At 40.1% G+C, this 23626-nt stretch overlaps 1 protein-coding gene and 2 pseudogenes across 1 annotated transcript; 2 read left to right on the top strand and 1 right to left on the bottom strand.

The window, feature by feature from the left end:
• Positions 1 to 7145: 7145 nt before the first annotated feature.
• LOC107712023 (dual specificity testis-specific protein kinase 2-like) lies at positions 7146 to 17445 on the bottom strand. Its single transcript, XM_016517146.1, has 11 exons — positions 17386 to 17445; positions 16320 to 16878; positions 12606 to 12727; positions 12305 to 12353; positions 12072 to 12218; positions 11109 to 11191; positions 10845 to 10935; positions 10674 to 10757; positions 9306 to 9392; positions 9090 to 9186; positions 7146 to 8344 (listed from the first exon to the last, which is right to left on the bottom strand). The coding sequence occupies exons 2-11, from the start codon at positions 16494 to 16496 to the stop codon at positions 7314 to 7316; spliced, it is 1968 nt and encodes a 655-aa protein (XP_016372632.1). The 5' UTR covers positions 16497 to 16878; positions 17386 to 17445; the 3' UTR covers positions 7146 to 7313.
• On the top strand, positions 16970 to 20999 carry LOC107712012 (serine/threonine-protein kinase pim-3-like; annotated as a pseudogene).
• Positions 21000 to 21147: 148 nt separating this feature from the next.
• On the top strand, positions 21148 to 23096 carry LOC107712011 (serine/threonine-protein kinase pim-1-like; annotated as a pseudogene).
• Positions 23097 to 23626: the final 530 nt, after the last annotated feature.

Below are 23626 nucleotides of genomic sequence, written 5' to 3'. Positions count from 1 at the left end.
GCTTTCACGAGACATAGCAGAGGTTTCTCCACTATGGGAACAATATTTAATCCTGCCATGAGAGAGGCTACGAGCAGCCTGACCAAGTTACACACTCAGCAAGACAAAACACAAACATAATTCCCATAACCAATAGTGACGCTTGTTAGGCGGGCTCTCAGCTGATAGGTGGAGATAAGCCAATGAGCGTCTAAAACCCAGGTATACTAAATTTGCATATCTGGCCAGTAATAGTGTAGGCTGCGCTAAGAACAGGGTAGAAGCAACAACAACAGTATTGAGATGGGGGCTGCACAGAGATAACTGTGCTAAGCAGCATAACAGATAACATGATGATGGTACACAAATCGAATTAGACATTGAATAACAAGAGCTGCACTAAGTACAGGGCAGACAACAACAACAATAGCATAGAGGGCTGCGCAGAGTAGTAACTGCAAGGCAGATAACACACATGAATAGTGATAGCATAACGTGAATCAAGCACTCACCGAAAGCACTTGGGAAGCTAAGGACTGAACGTCCAGCTTGTAAAACCTGGCAAAGGTATTCTGAGAAGACCAGCCGGCTGCAAGACATATATCCTGAATAGACATACCTCTTTACCACGCCCAGGAGGAGGCGATAGCTCTTGTTGAGTGGGCCCTAGCCTTGGCTTGTATAAGCAGCCGTGATAGCGTCCACAATCCAGTGGGAAAGTCTCTGTTTTGACATGGCCCGGCCCTTCGTACGACCACCGTAGCACACAAAAAGCTGGTCAGACTGCCAAAGGCTGGCCGAACAGTCAATGTAAGTCCTCAAAGCCCTGACACCACCTCTAGGTCCCAAGGCGGGACTGAAGGCGGACGCGGGGGATGCAATCTCCTCACCCCCTTAAGAAATCTCACCACCAGCACATGCCAACCGATCGATTGCCTGCCCAGCGGGGAACGAAACGAGGCAATAGCGGCCACATAGACTTTCAGAGTTGAAGGTAGAGATCCACTATCCAGCCTGTACTGTAGAAAACACAGAACATCCGACACGGAGCAAGCAGCCGGGTCGATATGAGCATCATGGCACCATTTCACAAACACTCCCCATTTTAGGGCATACAAACGTCTCATGGAGGATGCCCGTGCCTCCAAGAGCGTGTCGCGCACACGAGAATGCAGGGCGGTCAGCTCCTCTGATATCCCCGAAGCAGTGCCACACCGAGCCGCTCGCTTGAGACAGCAGATCCTTCTTGATGGGGATCGGCCAGGGTGGCACCACCAGCAGCTCTGTCAGGTCCGGGAACCAAGGCTGGTTCAGCCAGTTCGGGGGCCACGAGTATCACCGAAGCCCCCTGGCATAACACCAGCGGCAATATCTTGATCGGGGGAAATGCGTACAGTCTGGCTGCTGGCCAGTGCGATGCTAGAGCATCCCCTTCCAGCGGGGAGTAAGACAGAGAGAAGAACAGCGGGCAATGCGTATTCTCGCTCGTCGTGAACAAATCCACCTCCGCTCTTCCGTAGCGGGTCCAAATCATCTGAACTGACTCTGGGTGCAACCTCCACTCTCCTTGAGGAATCCCTTTCCTCGAAAGCATGTCTGCCCCGCAGTTCAGGAGACTGGGAATGTGTGCTGCTCTGATGGAGAGAAAGTGACGTTCCGCCCACCGCAGGAGACTCGCTGCCTGCTCGTATAGCGCCCTGTAGCGCACACCTCCTTGGTGATTTATGTACGAGACCACAGACATGTTGTCGGTGTGAATCAGTATATGCCGCAGTTCCAGCTGCGGTCGAAAAACCTTTAGAGCTAAGCCCACAGCCCCGAAGCCGGCATGCCTTCACACACTGCTCCCCAACCGCGAGTCGATGCGTCCATCTTGACCACAATACACGACGTCACCAAGCCCAGGGGAACCCCTCGGCTGAAGAGATCTGGGTTGCACCACGGCCTCAGAGCTTCAATGCAGCCGCGGTAGACCACGATGCGCAAACGGCCCGAAATCCATGCCGTCCAAGGGACTCGAGATTTCAGCCATAACTGCAGCGGGTGCATGTGTAGTAAACCCAGATGACACACCGCTGATGCTGCTGCCATGAGTCCCAGCAGCCTCTGAAATTCCTTCAAGTGAACAGAGTTGCCCAGTCTGAAATGGCACAGGGAAGACAAAATGGCTGCCAAGCACTCCCGAGAGAGGCGGGCGCGCATCTCCACCGAGTTGAAACACACCCCCAGATATGTTATAGACTGACTCTGGGCGAGAATGCTCTTCTGCATGTTGACACATAGCCTTAGGGACTCCAAGTGACGAAGTAGCGTGTCTATATGGCTGGCTAGCGTGTCCCGTGAATGAGCTAAAATCAGCCAATCGTCCAGATAGTTGAGATTGAGAATGCGCATCCCGCTCACTCTGAGGGGGGAAAGTGCTGCATCCATGCACTTTGAGAAAGTGCGTAGGGCTAAAGCCAGCCCAAACGGAAGAACAGAGTACTGGTACGTCGTGCCCTCGAACGCAAACCTCAGAAAGTGTCTGTGATGCGGTGCTATCTGAATGTGAAATTATGCGTCCTTTAAATCCACAGACGCAAACCAGTCCCCGGGGCGAATTTGTGCTAGGATCTGTTTAGTGTTATCATCCTGAACGGACGCTTGCAAAGTGCTCTGTTGATAGGCCTGAGATCTAGGATCGGGCGGAGTCCCCCATCTTTCTTGGGTACCACAAAATAGTGGCTGTAAAACCCGCTCTCCAGCTCGATCACACCAAGTAGCCAGCGCGAGATTCCCAGAATAACTTCCCACGCGCTCAGTAACTGACATAGCGGTTTTAGCGGCTTGGTCGTTGGATGCACCGGCGAGTGCTGTGCGGCTATAATCGGTGCGGGTGGCAGCTCTGCACTGCTCTGTGGTGGGGTGAGCGGCGGCGCATCGACTGAGTGAGGAGGGAAAAGCTCTTTTTGTGCGAATGTATGCGTTTTTATTCCTCGACGGGGGGAGTGCGCATGTAACCGCGAGCCTCCGCCCCGTCCACGTGTGAGAATATGGCCTGCATGTTAGAGTGGACACGCGCTGATTGGGGCGAAGACCACGTCTTCATGAGCTGTTCGTGAACATCGGGGAAGAAGGGGTGAGACACCATCGAATCAGCTTGCCGGCGAGAGGATCTAAAATACCAGGAGTCGAGCTTACTCTTGGCAGGCTCCTCCGGAGGGCTCCAGGTAAGCTTAAGCTCCTGGACAGCTTTCGTCATGACCCTCACAAGCTCCTCCTGGAGATCTGGAGTCCCCTCGCTGTCAGGGCAGTCATGCTCCGATCCCGCCCAATCCTTTTTCTCCGAGGCCGAAATTGACATTGAGTCTCCATCCTCTTCCTCCCGGCCGAACGACACGAAGTCTGTGATGAGTGTGGCCTCAGTGTGGGCCAAGCCCAGGCAGGCGACGCAGTTGTCGTGCTGATCTGGCGGTTCGATAGGTCCCATGCAGGTCTTGCAGAACGAAGCCATTCTTCAGGTTGTATTGAAGCGAACAAGTGAAGGAGAATATTCTGACGTAATTGTCACGTGCACTGCATTTTATACTGCCTCTCGAGCTTGTTAGTATTTGCATGCAATTTGCATACTTCACAACAATTGGCCAGTCAATTGGACTGGCGTGAGCCAATAGGACTTCAGGAAAGGTTGGGAGGGAAGGAGTTCCCATAGCGGAGAAACCTCCGAGATGTCTTGTGAAAGCTCGAAAGGGAACTATATACTGTGAGAAAAATCCTTTGGTTTTCCAGACTTAACGTAGATATCTGGAAATGTGGTTCCGGTCTATTTTGCTAAATTTGAAAATGTATCAGCCTGATTATTTTCATGTTCAGTATATGCCACATTTTTACATATTAAACATTTTTGTGTAAAAACACCTTACTATTATTCCCATCTGATCTGAATTTTGCTGACTTTTGGAGAGTATCAAGAGAATGGGATCATACGCAGTCCGAATTGGAACATTTTTCCCTGAGCCAATCCTCCCTATATGCAAAATACGCAAGCTGCGTAGGGCCCCCGAGACACCAGGGGCCCCCCTTGCTCTCAAAGATGATTTAATTTTAGTTTCGAATTCGGCCAGCAGTTATGAAAACATGAATGATCATTTATTTTAATGCGGTGCGCTGTCACCCTTTCTACATAAAAATCAGTCAAATCATGTAATGTGAATGTCGTACAGTATTGCTTGAGACTACAAAAACGAGTTGAAAGCATACCGATCCGCTGAAGAGACACTGTTTCTCAAGCGCTTTCCGTGAGCGCGATTCGAGACGGAGTGAAACACGGACAAATGCGTTTCATTCATTCGTTCATAACCACTCATACCCCCCCACCCCCAGCCGACACAGTTTTGCGTAGGGCCCCCAGAAGTCTATGATCGGCACTGTTTGTTCCAATAAACACAACAGCTCTTCTATATGAAATGAGCTCGATACACTAGATTATGGCACAATGCTTGTCAGTTTTCTGATTCAGCTCGGTAGCTAAAAAAAAATCTATAAACATTTCAAATATGTTTTAATGTAAAAATGACAGTTTATACATTCAATCTTTTTTAATTTATGACATTTTCATAAATAACAATTCAGTGACATTTATTAAAGCTGCTGTTCCCCAGAATAAGAGTAATCATCATAGTGATAAGTGCTTTGCTCTCAGAGAGAAAGAGGTTCTCTTAGAAATAAATCTTTACACAGTAACATAACACATGAACCTTGCAAATCTATCCACATCCCATCCGCTATAACATCACTTCATCACTGACACAAAGGAGACAAGTTCTGAATGTCTGTGTTGTTCAAATACATGTGATCAAATTGCTTTCATCTCTTCTGTGCATGGGAAATTATAGTCATAATCAAGCCGACTTTTCATTATCAGCTTCTTAGCTTCAGCTTCAGCCCAATTCTATGCTTCACAGATTAGTAGAAAATGTATACTCTTCAAGAACCTAATGAATTCATTCAAACATATTCCTTACCAAACTATTAAAAATATAAGTTACTGTTTAAACCAAGAGCACTTATTTCATCCATATCTCGTCTCAGAATTCAGAATACAAAAATGCCTTGACAACTTCACCTCTGATGCCAGTTTGAAGGGAAGTTTTAATGTGCTAGACAGCTTCTTGTCTATTGTCATGCATTGATATCTACAGATCACTCTTTTGTACAGTACTCAGCATGCAGATACTTCCTATGGTCATTTCATAAGCAGATGTACATAAACAAGCATGAGGAAATTCAGTGGATGTGTTTCTGAGGCGTAATCCACACTTCAGAAACACTTCAGCATAACAGACTCAGAATCTCAGAATTTGCATAAACTAATGCAAAAATTCAGTTTAGACTCAATATGAATTACTGTTTCAGTCCCAGACTAGTATTGACCCACAATGAATCTAGGTACCAGTGAAAATTTACACTCATGTTTAAACACAAAGCAAAAAAAAAAAAAAAAAGTTAATCATTTGTGCTGGGGTGTGTCATATTTGTCTTGAGTAAATGTTAGTGGCATCAGAAAACACTTTGTGTAAGATGCTCTTTTGCTTTTTAAATACGATTCCATACCTTGAACATCACAAAAAAGCGGAACTAGATCAAACGTCAAGGTAAATGTCCTCTAACATCTCTCATGTGACAGGAATCTGTTTTTTTTTCTACAGCAGCAGTGATCTAACAAGAGTGTATCCTCCAGACCACAAGGGGAGATAAAAAAAAAAAAGTAAACTGCTATCTTCTACAAGCACTTTTGCACATCTTCATTTTGTGTAAAACTCAAAATGTATAGGCTGTTTTCATTTTAAAAAATGCCTATTAAACAGTACACTTTACATAATTACCATGATTTACTGCATACATTGCATCTAAACATACACATGTATCACAAAAATGTCTCAGCTAATGTCAGACATCAGTACCCAGTGTCACACACCCTTGACCACTCTCACAGCAAAGTGAAGAGCATTCAGTCTTTCAGAGGAATGCTTATCTAATAAATAAATAAATAAATAAATCAGATAATACACTTAAAATGCTTGACATGCCACTATTATCATGTAGGTCATCATTACTACAAACACAGTATTTTTTTCTTTTTAAACACAGTGGCTTTCAGTCAATCAAACATTTATGGAGCCAAAAAGAGCACACAATAAAAAGCAGCCATTATTGTACAGTAATGGTATTAAGTTATTCTGAATTACGGCAAAAAAGACCATGATAAAGAACTGGCACTATGGAACCAGCATGCCTTTCATTCCTCACTTCTATCCTGTGTGTGTCTCATACACACCTCTGAAGGGATAGTTCACCCCAAAACAAAAAGTTTGTCATTATAGAATAAGTGCATTCACAATTCTCACTTCTCAAATATTATCATTTTAAGGGCTGAACAATTTGGGGAAAAAATGTAAAAATTTCACACTTAAGTTTACAAGAAACAACCGAAACCTCTTCCTTTAACCAGAAATTAAACATGGTTTAAAAAAAATCTCTTTCCACTTCAGTTTTCATAGGCCAAAACAGTTTTTGTCTAATTCAAAATGACTATAAACAATACTATTATTATGATTTTTGTTGTGATATCATTAAATAAAAATATTGACCAAAACAAGAAATATACTGTAATAATAGCATTTAATGGAAATGTTAAAATTGGGTATTTAATAAATATATTTAAATTTTATAGTACAACCATAAAATTATAATACTAATATTTGTGCATTAGTTACTTTACTTTTAAACATTAACCCATCTGACTTTTATTTTGCCGAGTTGCCAGCATACAAATATATGCATTGCTGATTTCAGAGTGAAGTATTCTGTTCATTTAGACACGTGCTCTCAATTTGAAACTGTTAATGAATATATTTCAACCCGTGCAACTTGACAATCGCACTAAGCCATATCACACTATCGGTTTAATTTTTTATATATTGTGTAATCCCCAAAAATTCTGTCATTATTTACTCACCCTCATGTCAAAATGTATGACTTTCTTTATTCTGTAAAATAGAGAGAAGAATGTTTTAAGCATCCATACAATGAAATAACACCGACTTTCACCGTACAGACAAAAAACAGTGTGGCATTTTTCAAAACATTGTTTGTATTTCCCAGAATAAAGTAAGTCATACAGGTTTGGAACAACATCAGGGTGAGCAAATGACAGAATTTTCATTTTTGGTTGAACTATCCCTTTAATTCAATGTTTCAACCCGCACTGCATCCCCTCAGATAACCATTCTGACATCAGACTTGTGGCCTGACTGTGTGGCATTGCAGTTTCTGAGATGTGGCAGTGGTCATCTTTAGGTTTGGGCCTCCGGTAGGGGTAACCCTGGCTCACAAGTAGCTGTGGATGGAGCCAGACCCGTTGCTCCCCGACAGAGCAGTCCCTTTGCTGTGGCTGCGGATGCTTCCCCTCCGTTGAAGTTCCTGTACGGTCGTCGCGGAGGTCCACGGCGCGAGGGAGGAGCTCCACGCAGGCACACAGAAGGGAAGCTGAACCCAGCCAGACAGCAGGCTGGACAAGAAATCACATCGTCTTGTTCATTAGTGGGCGGTAAAGGCTCCGGAGCGGGGCCTCGGTAACCGTTCAGTCTTGCCCATGCCATCAGCCGCCCAGGCCTCAGCAGTCCATTGTTATTGTCCAAACGGGGAAGGGGAGGTAATAACGGTGGTCCATTAGAAATGGGTGTAGCCCAACCATTGGACTGCAAGGACGAGGAATAAGAAGAACCGCTGATAAGCCGCTTCCCTGACACGTTTCCTTCTGCCGTGTCGGGCGAGCTGCTACAGTCCATGGGCTCTGTGAGGCTCAGTCCCTCCTTCTCCACCTCTTCATCCTCCTCTTCCTCTTCTACCCGTTCTAAAGACACCATATCTAAGTCCAGAACCAGACCTGAGTCCTCCACCGCGTCTTGCCGTCCTTCTGCCTCGTTCTCTTTCATTCCATCTCTCAGTTCTTCAGTCCTCTCCTCCTCTTGGTCCCGGAAGGGTAGCTGTCGTCCCAGCTCGGGGGTGCACGGCAGGGAGTGACACCTTCGAGGGGGACCTCGGAGCCCCGGGCTCCCGTTTAGTGGTGGGGAGGCACAGGGGTCTGGAGGTGGTGGAAGGGTAAAGGTAAGAGAGATGACAGATTTGCTAGGGGTGTCGAACAGCTTGATTCGACCACCGTTGAGGTCTTGGCGAAGAGAGAATGGGTTGACCCGTGCAGGCGTGCCTAAACACGGTGAAGTGGCAGGGGGCAATACGTCTGATTGACTACGGGACAGGCGCTGGTCACCAGGATGGCATGGCGAGCTTCTCCTCCTATATGGACTGACAATAGCAATGGGTTCTGAGGAAACCACAACAAGGATTGGTTGTCAGAGGACTGATAAAACTGCAAAATTATTTCTTGTAAAAAGAGTGATTTTAAAGATGGGTAAATATTTTGAATCTTTAATTTTGAGATCTGAATGAATAAGCTGCTAACTGGTAAAATATATTTAAATTAACATGTGATATACAATACCTTTCAAAAGATTGGGGTTAGTAAGATTTTTTTTTTTTAAAGTCACTTATGTTCATCAAGGCTGCATTTATTTAAAAAAAATAAAAATCAAATTGTAAAATATTATTACAATTTACAAAAAAAATTATATTTAAATATATTTTAAAATGTAATTTATTTCTGTGATGGCAACGCTGAATTTTCAGCAGCCATTACTCCAGTCTTCAGTGTCACAAGATCCTTCAGAAATAGTCATGTTATGGTGATTTGGTGCTCAAGAAACATTTCTTCATCATATTATTATTATCAGTGTTGAAAACAGTTGTGTAACCTAATATAATTTTTTACATTTTATTTGAAGTAGACATGTTTTGAAACTATTTAAAAGCCTTTACTATCACTTTTGATACATTTAATGTATCCTTGGTGAATAAAAGGATTATTTCTTTTAAAAAATCTTACTGGCCCCAAACTTTTTAACAATAGTGTATATATCATTAATTTATCTTTTATTCAATATTATTAAATTAATGTATTACACTGATTTAGTGCTTTTAACCCCTGCCTGTGTTATCTGTAACATACTTACCTAGGATGACTGGAGCTTCACTCATCTTCCTCTCTCTCTCTAGCCTCTCAAGTGTCACTACTATTTCAGAAAAGGCAGGACGACTATCTGCACTCATCTACCACAGAAAGAGCATAACAAATTAAAAACAACTGAGAGCATGACATGTACAGTTTCATAAAGTACTGTACTCTGTGTTACTGAATTTCTGAGTGTATATGTGCGTATGTGGCTTACATTGCAGCAATTTACTGCCAGACGAAGGAATGAAGGTGGACAGTCTTCCACCATTTGCTCAAAGGCGTCCACATCCAGTCCAAAATCCTACAGACAAACAGACAGATGATATTACACACTTACTGCTCTGTTCAGGCATCTTCACATGCAAATTTGAGATTAATCTTGAGGTTTGCAATAATTAACACTGTGTTGCTTTCTAAAAAAAAAACAAAAAAAAAACATTAATATGAAAAACCTATTTTTATGGAAATATACTCCATCATGCTGCTTCACCAGCAGAGGGAGACATCACTCTAAAAAGTAAACATTGATATCAAAGTCTAAACTGCAGTGATCCTGAAAAATTTAACATCAGTGAATTCTTAGAATGGATCTGGATACACTATATGGTTACGCATATGCACACATCATATTTAGAAATAAACATGGGAGCAAATAAAACAATCTAATTATTTTTGCATTCATTTGATTACATTTTAGTATGACAAGATACATTTTGAGTTTTAATACAATTGCAGAATATCAACATTTCAGATATCATTACCCAAACATATAAAATATAAACATAGGCTAAGGCTTGTCCTAGATTAAATTTAGCTATTAATTATTAGCTATTAAAGTAATTTTAACTTTTTTTTTTTTTTAAGTGCCCCTATTATGGATTTTTGAACATTACCTTTCATGCAATGTGTAATACAGCTCTAACTGAATGAAAACATCCTGCAAAGTTTTAAATCTGAAAGTGCACCGTGTATAAAGTTATTGTCTCTCAAAAGAAAGAGTCAACTCTGAATCATTGAAACGAGTCGTTTTTAAAACGAATCCCAAGCCGTTTCATTTTCATGTTAACGTCAACATGAAACATTAGCATATTGCCCGCCCACTTGTTGGTCTTTTCCCCTTGGTCTGAAAGAAAATGCAAATTCATTCTTTGCCACTAGGTGCCTCATTTGGAGCGGTAAAAATAGCTTTTTTCCCCAGTAACGGCTGTAAACAAAGCAGCACTCTGTAAACGCTGCTTTATCAGCATTACAGGCATGATGAAATGAAACTAAGACCAACTGACCAATCACCGCAGATTAGCGTCACGCAAAGGAGGGGTTTAGAAAAATGAATCGTTGAGTGAATCGTTTGGGAGTCCTTGAGCAAGTAAGGTAAAAATAAATGCATATTATAAGACAATGAAAGTGTTTTTTGACGTTGCATGCATGTCAACCTGTTGTTGGGGACTCCCAAAACCAAAATAAGAAGCTTTCATAACCCATAATAACTTTAAAGCTTGATCTATGTCTGGTAAACCAGTTACATGATTCTGTGGTTGATTCTATGCTTCATGTGGTGGTGTGCACTGTGCAGTTGATGTACCTCTGTTCGTGGGAGGATATCTGGGTCAGCCTCAATTCGAGCAATAATCTCACAAAGGATTATTCCATATGCAAAAACATCCACCTATGGTATGAAAATGAGATGAATAAAGTTACAGAAGCACACAAATACAGTTGGATGTTGATTTGTTAGTGTTCAAAGACAAGATACCTTCTCATTGTACAGCTCTCCTCTTAACATTTCTGGAGCCATCCAGTAGGGGGAGCCCACAACAGCCAAAGGCTGCTTTTCAACACCATCACTGTAGACAAGCAAGACAAAGCATAGGTTATTTAAATCAATATTTTGGCCTATGTTTGGAATATAGCCTTCTTGGATAGCCATCATACTTGAAGTACTGATCCATTTAAAATGTCATCATCAAATGTGTGTCAAAAAGCTGTATTTGTGAGTAAAAAGGAGAGATGTACTGACCTGTAATCAGGGATTTTCTCTGCCAGCCCAAAGTCCCCCACCACAGCGGTAAAAGCAGCATTGTCACAACGGACCAGACAGTTCTGTATAGTACAGTAGTACAGTCAGGGTATTTCATAGGATATAATGTTAGAGTATTTCCATGTTCTAAACCTTATAGCCTTATTCATAGAATACGCATTGATGACGTATTTTTGTAGGCCAAAACCCAAAACGAGTTAGCATGTTAGCACGTCTGTTTCCATCATCCTGAAGTCAATGGTTTTTTTTAATAGGTTCTTGGTTAAATGCCTAAAATAAGGTCTGTGGTAAACACAAACTCAAGATATTTTAAAGTTTTATTCTATGACAAAATACATCAGTAATACACCCTTGTGTTTTTTTTTATAAAGCTTTTACTTGTCTTGCTAACAAGTGGCTAAATGGAACTACATTGGTTGTTGAGGAAATTTAACCTCATCACGCCGACCAACTAAACTCATCTACTCACTAGTTTACTTTTACAGCCTCATTGTGTTTATAATCACAATCTTGCAAACAATTCCAACTCAAATTTTCAGGTAAATGTTTTTTAAATGAAGACTGATATAGTTATAAGAAGCTTAATGTTGGTGATGTTAAAGTCATGCAACCAGGGTGTTGTTTGTTCACTTTTTTCTTCTGGAGATTTTATTTAGACTTCAAAATTCATCAAATTTGTGTTCCTTTGTGAATATTATCATGATTAACAAAACATGTAAGAATCATGAACTTTTGCTAATCACAGCTTATTTTCTGCACTAATCGAAAAGCCCATAAAAAAAATCCCATTTTGTCAAGAAAACCTGGTTGATGGTTGGCCTACAAAAATACGACATCACCACAACTCTCTTTTTGTCCCATAACACCAGCGTGCAGCAAGCACAAAATGAATAGGCAGCTGCTGGCACAATAAACCATACATGACTGTCATTGTGTCTGTACCTTTGATGTAAGATCTCGGTGGAAAATGCCCTTGCTGTGTAGATACTGCAGCCCTCTTGCAATGTCCAGAGACAGACCTATTCTCACGCTCCATGACAGATATATGTCACTGTCCAGCAGCTGCTCCAGGTTGCCCCCATTTATGTACTGTAAACAGTGACATTACAGTTATTATCATATCAACCAGACAGTCCATTTACTCCTGAAGTCTGGATTTCTATGCAATGTCTTACCTCTGTAAGAGCATGAAGCTGTCCTTCATGAACACACACCCCCAAAAACCTAATGAAGGTGAGAACAACTATTTATTTTCTATATTTTTGGATTCCTTTTGTGAATATGCACCTTCAACCTGGGATTATTTTCCAACAGGATACATACAATCTCATTTTTATCAAGTCAGACCCTACAAATACACAACTCAAGAAAATATTATTTATGCCATTGCACTGTAGTATTTTATATCATTCAGTGGATACAGTGAGAAGTATTCCCTGTTTTATGTACAAAAAGGAACTATGCTAAATCTCACACCTGAGGATGTTGGGGTGGCAAAGGCGGTTCATGAGTTGCACCTCTCTCAGCATGTTGGCTTTGTTGCTGGCCAGTGTGTTCATCTTCAGAGCCATCACCTGCCCTGTGATCCTGTGCTGCACCTGCAGAATACACACACACTTATTCAGTGACACTACTAAAAAGAAATCGTTGTATGATACATGTAATAGACCAAAGATGCCCAAACAAGCCCATGACCATTTGCCCTTTCGATTTGGCAAACCATGCTACAGATGGTACTCAACCAGAATAAGTATTTTACCACCACGGGTACCGCAGTCATTTCTTCAGCAAATGCATTTGCAGCTTTTGAATGCTAAGTGGAGCTTTAACCATAGACTTCTACAGGTGAACATACTGTATCAAAGCACATTTTTGAGAGTAGCAATCAACCTTGCCTTGCCAATGGGCAAGATCTGACTGTTGTATCAGCAGATATTCTAAGAAAAGCACTGTAGTTCAAAGAATTCATATGCACAGGAACAAATTTTGTACTTTTAAACTTATGTGAATGTGTTTGTTATTTAGAACAAATTAAAGCAGCATAATAAAAGTGAGCCTGTGTTTTACTGTAGGATACACAGTATGACACATTTAAGTGCAATATTATTTATGTGATTGAACATTTACTTTTGGCCTCTGGCCCTTAATCAAATTAGATTTTTGGCCCAATGTAGTAAAAGGTTTGGGCATCTCTGACCATTTAAAATCAGTATTTTTGGTCAAAGGCCTGAGCTTGCTGCTCAACCTTTAAATCTTGGCTATAGTGCTTGTTGTAGCAGTTGCAGCACCCTCCACTTTTCCCAGCTGCACCTGTATACATCTGCTACAGGGTGATTTCATGCATGTTATATATGTTTTTTTTTTTCATATATGTTATATGTGCAGCAGCAGTATTTCCTACATGCTCACAGCAGCATGTCTGTGGATGTATTGGCATTAGCAAGTCTCGGTACTTGCTCTGCTGCAGCAGCAGTGTAGCAGATCTATTCCGCCAAGACCAAATACATTAACATTCTCATGTATATTACTATGCTAAACTCTCAGAGAGTTGTTATGACAGAAATAATTATATATATATATTATTATCAAGCTTCTGTAAAGAAACTGTAGGGTGCTTATCATCTCCGATAACTTGTACATATTCTCATATAAAATCATGAATACATAACAAAAATGGACATAAAATAATACTTTTAGTAAGATTTATTACTAAGTGAAAAATACATCAACAGACAAAAAAAAATACACTTGTTTTCAAGACACATTCTCTGAAAAGAGAATCATCTTAGTTTTTTATTTACATTTTTAATGTTAGGCTATATATAAAGTCAAGATCCTTAATGGTATCACTTTCCAAAATATTTCCATTGTACACTATGCCGGAGTGCCTAAAACTCCACATCTGGTCAGCACAGCAGAGTATGTGCTTGATGGCTCAGGCCATTCAGTCGTGTAAATGACTTGCTCTCATTCAGGATAAAATCTATGTACATCTGCACAAGAGTATCTAAAGCTGTATCTAAAGCTTTTTCTGGCCCTACTAGGCAGAATTACTCTGCAACATGCATTAGACTGATTTGTCATTAAATGTGAGGCTAGTAGTGGAGTAGATGATAGAGAATCTAGTGGAGGATTGAGAAGATGGATCAGCTTTTAGTGCATTAGTGTATTTAAGTTTGAATTAAGTATGGCTTTGTGTGTTTATGAGGTAGAGAGAGTTGGAGAAAGATCCAGTAGAGTATGCTAAGTATTAATAGCCATTAGGGCACTAATAGGCTTTCTGGATTTCCCATCATCCCACCTAACCAGCGGGAATCCAGGACATCATCACAACAACGTCACATACAAAACATGGGCATCACCCACTACCATCACCAAACACCACAACATACATCATCCCATATCTATAAATCAGATATCGGACTGACTTTAATTTATAACTATTTGTGAACCGCATGTCAGTAATACATTCATATTTCATACTGTCCCTTACAGAGTCATTTGTCATTTAGACATAATTCTTTTATTACACTTTTTTGCTATGACACCAAATTTTAATAAATGTTGACTTCTAAAAAGGAAAATAAAAGACAAATGACAGTTTTCTTGAGGTGGCACAAACACACACCACTTTCATTAAACATTCAATTTTTCAAAAGTTACATGCACAGCTTTCTGCAAAATTATGTAGTTGTCTAGGCCTACTGTATAGCAAAAATATAAATATTCAAAAATGTGCCATAACAGCTCTGTTTTTCTTTATTTATAGATACCAATAAAAGCCATGCATTAGAAATTAGACCTCTTTAGTTAGTAAATAATAGTTTAAAATGTATGCTCACATTACTGTAGTTGTAGTACTGAAAATTATTTGTAATTCTGACTTTACTATAACCACTAATGAAGAATGACAGCTACTATGACAGCTAATGACTGCTCCACACACAAAAAAGCAGGAATGAATAAGAGAAACTAAATTTACATCGTGGTCCACAATGTTCTTAAAAAGTATGAAAGGAGTGTCTATTATTAAATATGGGACAATACTAGTGGACAAACTTTCAAACGAAAGCAATAGACTGATATTTTTTACTTGCACTTGAGGCAGAGTCGACAGAGGCATGGGCCAATAAGCACACACATACCCCTCTGTGAAGAGGCAGACAGATTAGGGAAGGTTGGTAATCTGATTATACTGTCGAGTACAACCAACCTGTCTTATCATTAATCACAGACACCGTTGCTCTTAGCATGGACACATATGACTCTGTTGTATTATATACTATACAAGATGACCGAGACTGTGAGACTTTAGGATGTGTCATTTTATTAAACTACACAGGCATTCAAATTCCAGTGTATGCTTACAAGTTGTTTTAAACAATTTCTTTATGAACAATATTCAGAACCAATTTCTTTTTTTGACACAATATTGAAATGATAATTAAAAAAACGTAATATTCATTATGAATTATTTTTAATATTATAATCTGTTTTTATGGCGTTGAGATATTATTAAACAATACAGGTCATTTTTTTAACAGCACTGCTATTCTTCAATGAAATTTTTTTTACAAAAATGGTAACATGTTAACTGGTTTTCATTAATCATTAATCATTAACATCACTGAATCAACCTAAATAAATTAATTTATACCAACATTTATACCAACACAGCTACGTTTTATCAGGTAGAAATGGCTCTTTAAAGTAACAATTGCTGGTGAAAAATTTGACAGTAGTGCCATTTATTGGTAGACACAAAATTAAAATAAAATAAATAAAAAATAAAGTTGATTAGTGTGAATATCTTTTTTACACACACACTCGTCATGCACACACACATATTGATCAAACTGATTACCGATAATCAGTTTCCACTATAAACTTTAGTTTAAGGTTGAATTTTATTAGAGGCTCATCTCTCATCTCACAGTCAATGTCATTGTGAATTCATTTCACTAGCGGCCTGAATTTTGTCGCTGCTGATAATTAATAGTATTTTATGAAATCCATGGACTGTTCAAATCATGCAAACTCCCTTACTGCTTCCATCCTTAACTTGACAAGTCATTTAAAGTGCAAATCATCAGAAGGTGCAACCAATCATCTATCAGAAAAAGCATGACCACTGTAATAAGCCTAGGACCGTGGATTATCGTTTGTAGATATAAAAAGAGGCAAAGTTACCTTAAAGACTTCTGAGAAGAACCCGGAACCGATTTTTTCACAGAAAAAATCGTCAATTCGTGCCAGGCTGGACACGGCACTTCGCAGAGCCCGGTACGACGACGGCCGGATCCGGTTAGGCCCGTAAAGGGCATGCAGAGGGGGTTCATATGTTTCTTGGTTATCATCTTGATCCATTATGATGGACAGGCAGGCAGCGGATCACTTAACGCAACCAAGTCCAAATATCCATATCCCGCGTCAGATGCACTACAAACAATCACTTACAAAAACAGCTCAATAACTGAGAAAATGCTGTAAACCACATAAAACTACCCGATTAAATATTCTCCAAAAAGGGCAAATGAACGCAAATGATGAAAAGTGCGCTCGAGCTCTTTCCCGAGAGATGCGGTTGCCATGGTTCATTTTCCGGTCGCTCGCGCGGTCCTTAAATCAGCCTGCACTCCAGAAAGGTCGCGCGTTATCGCCAGCAGCTCTGATAAGCAGATCTGTCCTCTCCAATATCTGTAGCTGTAGCCGGTAGCTTCACTCCCAACGGCTTTTACAAACAAACCACCTGCAAAAAAGGTTAAATATGGTTTAAAAATAAGCAACGTCTCATTACACCTTCATAGGCATGGGTTTATAAATCACTTGAAGCTCAATAAATGGCGACAGTAAGACTAGTAAAATTGCGCTATCGATATGGAGAGATGCAGCTTTAATGTCTTTTAGACACATTTTACTGAAACCTCTTTAAATAAACATAGAATACAGCACAATAATTCTAATGGTTAGAAGAAAATGCGGTGTGTCCGCACCATCTGTGAAGCCTGGCTACAGACAGGATCCATTGCGGATTGTTGCTGAAATGACATGCCCGCTAAAGGGCTTGCTCTAAATGCAATTTGCTTTTCACCTTTATTAATTTCAAAGCGAATACCGTTTTGCTGACTTAGCTGGTTATTATTTTCTATTAGACATGCGATATTATAATAAAGTGTCATGCACCTGCAACCGGGGACGCATGCACGTAGCCGGGCCCATGCGGCTGCCCTAGGATATGATGGCACTGTAACGTTACCGGATTTTAGCAGGATCGAAGAAAAGACTTTCTCGTTTGGGCACCAGCCTTGCATTTAGCAGATCTTCAGTGTTTTGTCAACAACATCTCGTTCGCAAGCTGTCACCGTCCGTCTCAGCCATAGTGAAACGCTTATGCCGCTTATAAATTTGCCCGTTCATTGGTGAAGAATAGGGGCAGGTCTTGGCAAGGCTGGACATTGCGCGTCGAGCATGCGCAGTAAATGCTCCAACGCGTGCCAGTGTGATTCTGCACTATTGCGATTCTGCACTGCATTCTTCATTTTGTTTCCATAAAATAGCCGGACGCCACAGGCTGCAAGTCATGCACATCGTAGCTTGGCTGAGTTTGAAAACGCCCACTATGCACATCAAACATACGTTTTTTACATTTGCCTTTATTTGTGATATGAGCTTTCGTAATTTGGCTTCTGATTGGCCGCATTATACATCAATCAAGCATTCGAGCCAATGAGCGGCCAGTGCGCTGGGGTGGCTGAACTATGATGTCATCTTTACATTTTATGTCACACTGCAACGTCCATAAATGCAGTCAGTGTTTTGGATGATATCATCACCGTGAGTCAGCAGTACAAAAACAGTCCACTGACCCATTATTTGAAATTTAATATCGCATCATATCAATTTAGTCACTGCTGTGCAATTATTTGTATGCTTCCTCTGTCATTCTGGTGAACTCTTCTCATCCGAACGAAGTCACTATTCTTTTATCACGTAAGCTAAATCAGACGATTGTTGGGAAATAACTGACTAAAGTTATTAAAACCTACAGCCCAATGAATTTGCCAATAGGCTATGTTTAACCTGAAATATAAGATTATGTATAGTTTGAAATTATTTTGAAATGACTGATTTAAACTCCTTTGAACTTAGGCTATAACTTAATGCCAGTCAAAACAGTCTAAATTTATGAAGCCTAACATATATTTATCAACAAAACAACATTAAAACAATATTAATATTAATATGGAATGTCAAACAAAATATGTTCATTTTACGGTGGCCGAGAAGTGCGGAGCAAATCACAATTCTGAAAACAAAATAACAAATTACTTTATTCCAGAGTAAAGGCAATTCATACAATACTTTTAAACTGAGCTACTTTAATACCATCTCCGAACTTTCTACCACGACTCTGCTTTTCTTCGGCTGGTTCTTCCCTGTATACGTTGATTGACAGATGTCTCGTCCAGTTGTCTCAAACTATACCTACCTTTTCTGGTTTGTCTGATTTGTCGTTGTGTTTTCTGATTTGTTAATTTGTTTTCGGATTTGTCTTTGTGTTTTCTGACTTGTTATTTTGTTTTCGAATTTGTCATTGTGTTTTCTGACTTGTTATAATGTTTTCTGAATTGTTGTTGTGCTTTCTGAATTGTTATTTTGTTTTTTAGACTTGCATTTGCGTTTGTAATTTGTTATTTTGTTTTCAGAATTGTGATTTGCTTCGCACTTCTCGGTCACCGTATCATTTTAGTCGCATACATTTTCACTTTCAGATTTAAAAAAAAGAAAAGATCAAGAATTTCCTGCCATGGTTCATCAATAGGTGGCAGCAGAGTAAAATGTGCGCTTCAAACCCTCATTCATTTTTCTTTAAACTTTGGGGTTTAGGTCAATTGATATGATATATAACTGCACATCAGCATATTTTAAGTTGGCAACCTATAATTTTAAAACTGTATCATAAATAATGATACATCATAATTTCATAAATAAACTATTCTCTAGTCTATTCACAGGGGTCTAATCAGGTCTATGGCAGTCCAGCTTCAGATGATAACGGTGTACTTGTGGACTTGACAGTTGAGGGTGAGCTTACTCCCATAACTTCAGATATTACACATATTCAAATATTACTTATATTTGACTGTCAGTGCACGACATTAAATGTTAACTATTTCACTTTTAATAGACGACATTTTGAGCCGGTATGATATCGGTAGTAGAATGATTGGTGAGGGGAGATGGCACCGTCTATGAAGGGAGACGCTTGGAAGAAGGTCTTGAGGTATCATTATTTTTTCTTACAATATTTGGTTAGCAAATTGTTTTATCCCACTAATAAATAATTGTTAATTGCTTATTATTAATGATAATAATAATGGATAACTTTTATCTCACAATGTGAACTTGACGTGTTTAAAATGTTATTGTGACATTTTTTTTTCATTGATCAGGTGGCAGTGAAAATTGCCAGAAAGCCGAGGACGATGGAATACATCGACATTGTAAGCAAGCTATGATCGCTGTTTTTTCAGTTTAACATTTTAAAACATTTAGTCCAAGACTGGGCTAAATCCTTATTTTCGAAAGCACGTCCATCTAACAGTCATACAAATGATCTTTCTTCTAGCCTGGTCATCCTGCACCCCTTCCGTTAGAGGTCGGTTTATTAATCCTCGCTAATAAGGGCTCCGAAGTGCCAGAGTTCATTCGACTTCTGGACTGGCAGGACCAGCTTGACCAGTAAGTGATGGTGTTGGAACACTCCTCACCCTGCGAAGATCTGGTGGACTTTATGGAGCATCAAGGAGAACATAGCGCGGTTTATAATGGTGCAGGCAACGCGCGCTGCTCACATGTGCATTCTCCGTGGAGTGTTTCACCGTGACATCAAGCTGGACAACCTGCTGATCAATCCAGAATCCCTTAAAGTCAAACTGATTGACTTCGGGTGCGGGGATCTGCTGAGTGAATCTGGCTATGACATCTTCTATGGTATGTATATTAGTATGCATCAAACCTGTAGTTTAGGATTCCAACTCTTTCCCACTGTTTTTAATCAGTTTTTTTTGCATGCTTATGTATAATATGTGGTAGTATTTCAAGCTTATCCATCAGGCCCAATGTCTTTCCTTCAGGGACAGAAGAGTACTTCCCCCCTAAGTATGACATGGAGGGCAGGTACCACGGGAAACCTACTACTGTATGGTCGCTGGGAGTGCTCTTATTCACAATGGTGTGTGGACGCTTTCCAGAGCCCAACGACCTGCAGATGATTGAAGACGACATCTGGCTTGAGCCTGGCTTGTCAAAGGATGAGATAGCAAACATTAAAACCAAGAAAACCAATTGTAATTTACATCATGGAAAACATAAAGAAAAAGGCAGAAAAATTAACCCTGATTCTGCATTATAAAATGCAGGAATTTTCCAGAATTTCTGACAGTCAAGTCTTACAGCTTATTACACAGTTCAAGGTTATAACCTGACTTTCCCATCTCTCTCCCATTGATCTGCACAGAATGCTGCCATCTGATTCGATGCCTCCTGCAGCAGGACCCAAGTCGGAGGATTGGCTTGGGGAAAATCCTTTTCCACAGATGGTTTAAGGTACAGAGTCTAAAACCATTTACTAATGATTTTGAAGATATATTCACGTTTTAAAGATGTTGACTCATTTTTTATGAATTTGTTTTGATATCTGAATTCAAAACTCTTCTGTGTGGACAAAAACCCTGATTGCTGTTTTTTCTTTTGTGTGTGCATCATCAGCCCGCCAGTGTTAGTGAGGGAAATGACAGTCAGGAGAGAAAGAGCAGGAAGAGTAGTCAGGGTCAGCAATTGCAGGACCAGGCTACTGCAACAGTATGAGAGAAGTGCTGATGGGAAATCAACTAAACATATTAGGACAATGTGTAACTGGTTGCTCTGTGCATCAAAAACCTTTTAACTTAAATATAGGTATCCATTAATGAAGTCTTAATGATTTAATTACAGGAACTTTTCTATTCATGAAAAGATGATGTGTAATTAATTACCATAAGTAAAAATGCACACTATTATGCATTATATCCAAATCCTGTTGATTAGTTTGATTAAGGATTTATTCCAGGACATGTGTTAAAATCTTTCAATGTATATGAAACTGAGAGGACAACTGTTACCACCAGCCAGAAGAGAAAACTGAGTTATCACAGTGCTCAGGTGTACAACTCCTGTGGAAGTGCACTCTCAAAATGCAGTAAAAGTGCGGCGGAGTACCATCAGCCTGTTAGCTTTGATGAGGAAGACGAGAGGCCTGAGAGAAAGAAGAGGAGGACAGATAATGCTGAGAAGGTGTCCTCTCTACTTGTCTTTGACCGGAGGGGCAACACAGGTCAAGGTCAGAAGGACCAGGCTGCTGTGCTGTTACATGAGCAAGCACTGAAGGTTAACAAAATATCCTTGTTTTGCAAATCTAAACCTAATAAAAAAATTATAATATGAGTGTGTAATATTTAATGAATCGTGGTTTAACCATGTTTTTGGTTAATGTTTCCTGCTTTAGATCACAAGCTTCAACAGAACATTGACCATGGCCTTCAGGGGCCTCTTTCTAGTGGACTTAAAGTCCTTCCTCCTGAAAGTCAGCAGAACATTTTGAGCCGTTATGAAATCGGCAGAATGCTTGGTCAAGGAGGATTTGGTGCCGTCTATGAGGGGAAACGCTTGGAAGATGGCCTTGAGGTATTGTTATTTTATAATATTTAGCTAGCAAATAGTTTTTTCTCACTCTGTCCATTTCAAGTCCTCTCGGTGTATACTATGTCCACTATTTAGTGAAATGTTTAAAATTTAAGTGTGACTAATTTTTAATTTTGTTCATCAGGTGGCCGTTAAATTTGCCAGAAAGCCAAGTAACATGGAATACATTGACATTGTAAGTTGATTGCGCTTTCTATGTTTATTCACAGTTTTAAATGGAAAACATGTAAACAGTTTGTCCAAGACTGGACTAAATCCTTATTTAAGAAAGCATCTTCATCTAACAGTCATAAAAAATTATCTTTCTTCTAGCCTGGACATTCTGAACCCCTTCCATTAGAGGTCGGCCTATTAATCTTGGTCAATAAGGACCCCAAAGTTCCTCAAATCATTGAACTGCTGGACTGGCAGGACCAGCCTGACCAGTACATCATGGTTCTGGAACGCCCCTCACCCTGCGAAGATCTGTTTGATTTTGTCCTGCGCTGTGGAGGCACACGTAATGAGGACACGGCTTGTCATGTGGCAGGCAATGCAAGCCGCTCTTATGTGCATTCGGCGTGGAGTGTTTCACCGAGACATCAAGCTGGTCAACCTGCTGATCAATCCAGAAACACTCGAGGTCAAACTGATCGACTTCGGTTGTGGGTGTCTGCTGAGAGAATCTGGCTATGACGTCTTCTGTGGTATGTATTATACATCAAAGCTGTAGTTTAGGATTCTAGTTTGGAGACCATTTCCCACTATTTTGAATCAAATAGCACTGTTTTTTGCATGCTAATCGATACAGTGTAAACTTGTGGTTCCTTCAGGCACAGAAGAGTACTTCCCCCCCCTGAGTATGACATGGAGGGCAGGTACCACGGGAAACCTGAAGATGGCATACATCACAACAAAAAGACCAATTGTAATTCTAAGTCATATAAAACATAAAAACAAGGCAATAAAATTAGAACAGTCAAATCTGGCAATTAGTGTCTGGTGGTGTCACCTGTCATCGTGGTCCCAGAAGTTCCTCTCATGGCCGTCCCAGAGGTTCCTGTCAAAGTCCTTCCTGCCACAGCCGTCCCAGAAGTTTCTGCATTGGCTGGCCGAGAGTTTCCTGTCTCAGCCTCTCAATCCCTCAGCTTCTTAGCATCTGGTGGGCTGACATGTGTGGCCTCTCCATGCCTTAGCATCTTGCAAGGCTTCCAAGCCCTGGTAACATCTGGTGCCTTGGCTTGAGGCAGTAATATCTGCGTTTTGGCAGTATTACTTGCTTATGTGTTGACCACAACATAGAGAACACAGGACAATGTAATTACTGTACAATTGTAGATTGTGCACTATATATTGTATGTAATAACTACATACAACAACTGTACAATTGTACATGTATTTTCATATGTAATAAAACAAATGTTAAAAAAATTTAAACTGTGCCATATTTCTGAGTGATTATATATCATAACAGCGTAGATTATACCAGTGGTTCTCAAACCTGTCCTGGGGACCCTCCTATACATTTTTGATGTCTCCCTCATCAGTCACACCCTCATCAGTCTTCATAATCTTCACAATACAGTTACATTAAGAATGAATTGGCATATTTAGTCTAAATGAATGGTATTTTTTTTTTAAATCCAAAAACTTTGAAACCTATTGGTTCAAAATTTCACTTTCTGTTATTCCAAACCAAATTCCAACTAATTGTAATTAATTATAAATAATCCAAAATTTAAATTATATATATATATATATATATATATATTATT

The sequence above is a fragment of the Sinocyclocheilus rhinocerous genome, unplaced genomic scaffold (genome assembly GCF_001515625.1).
Source record: "Sinocyclocheilus rhinocerous isolate Xijiao unplaced genomic scaffold, SAMN03320098_v1.1 scaffold658, whole genome shotgun sequence".
Taxonomy (NCBI): Eukaryota; Metazoa; Chordata; class Actinopteri; order Cypriniformes; family Cyprinidae; genus Sinocyclocheilus; species Sinocyclocheilus rhinocerous.
Note: the sequence above shows the minus strand (reverse complement) of the source record. Positions and strands in the feature narration are given on the sequence as shown.

Excerpts from the sequence above, each read along its gene's own strand:
- LOC107712023 (XM_016517146.1), bottom strand. The coding sequence starts at position 16,496 with ATGGATCAAGATGATAACCAAGAAACATATGAACCCCCTCTGCATGCC. Across the intron at positions 12,354-12,605 it reads TGCCACCCCAACATCCTCAG|GTTTTTGGGGGTGTGTGTTC; the intron begins GTGTGAGATTTA and ends CACCTTCATTAG. Across the intron at positions 10,758-10,844 it reads GAGAGCTGTACAATGAGAAG|GTGGATGTTTTTGCATATGG; the intron begins GTATCTTGTCTT and ends TTCATACCATAG.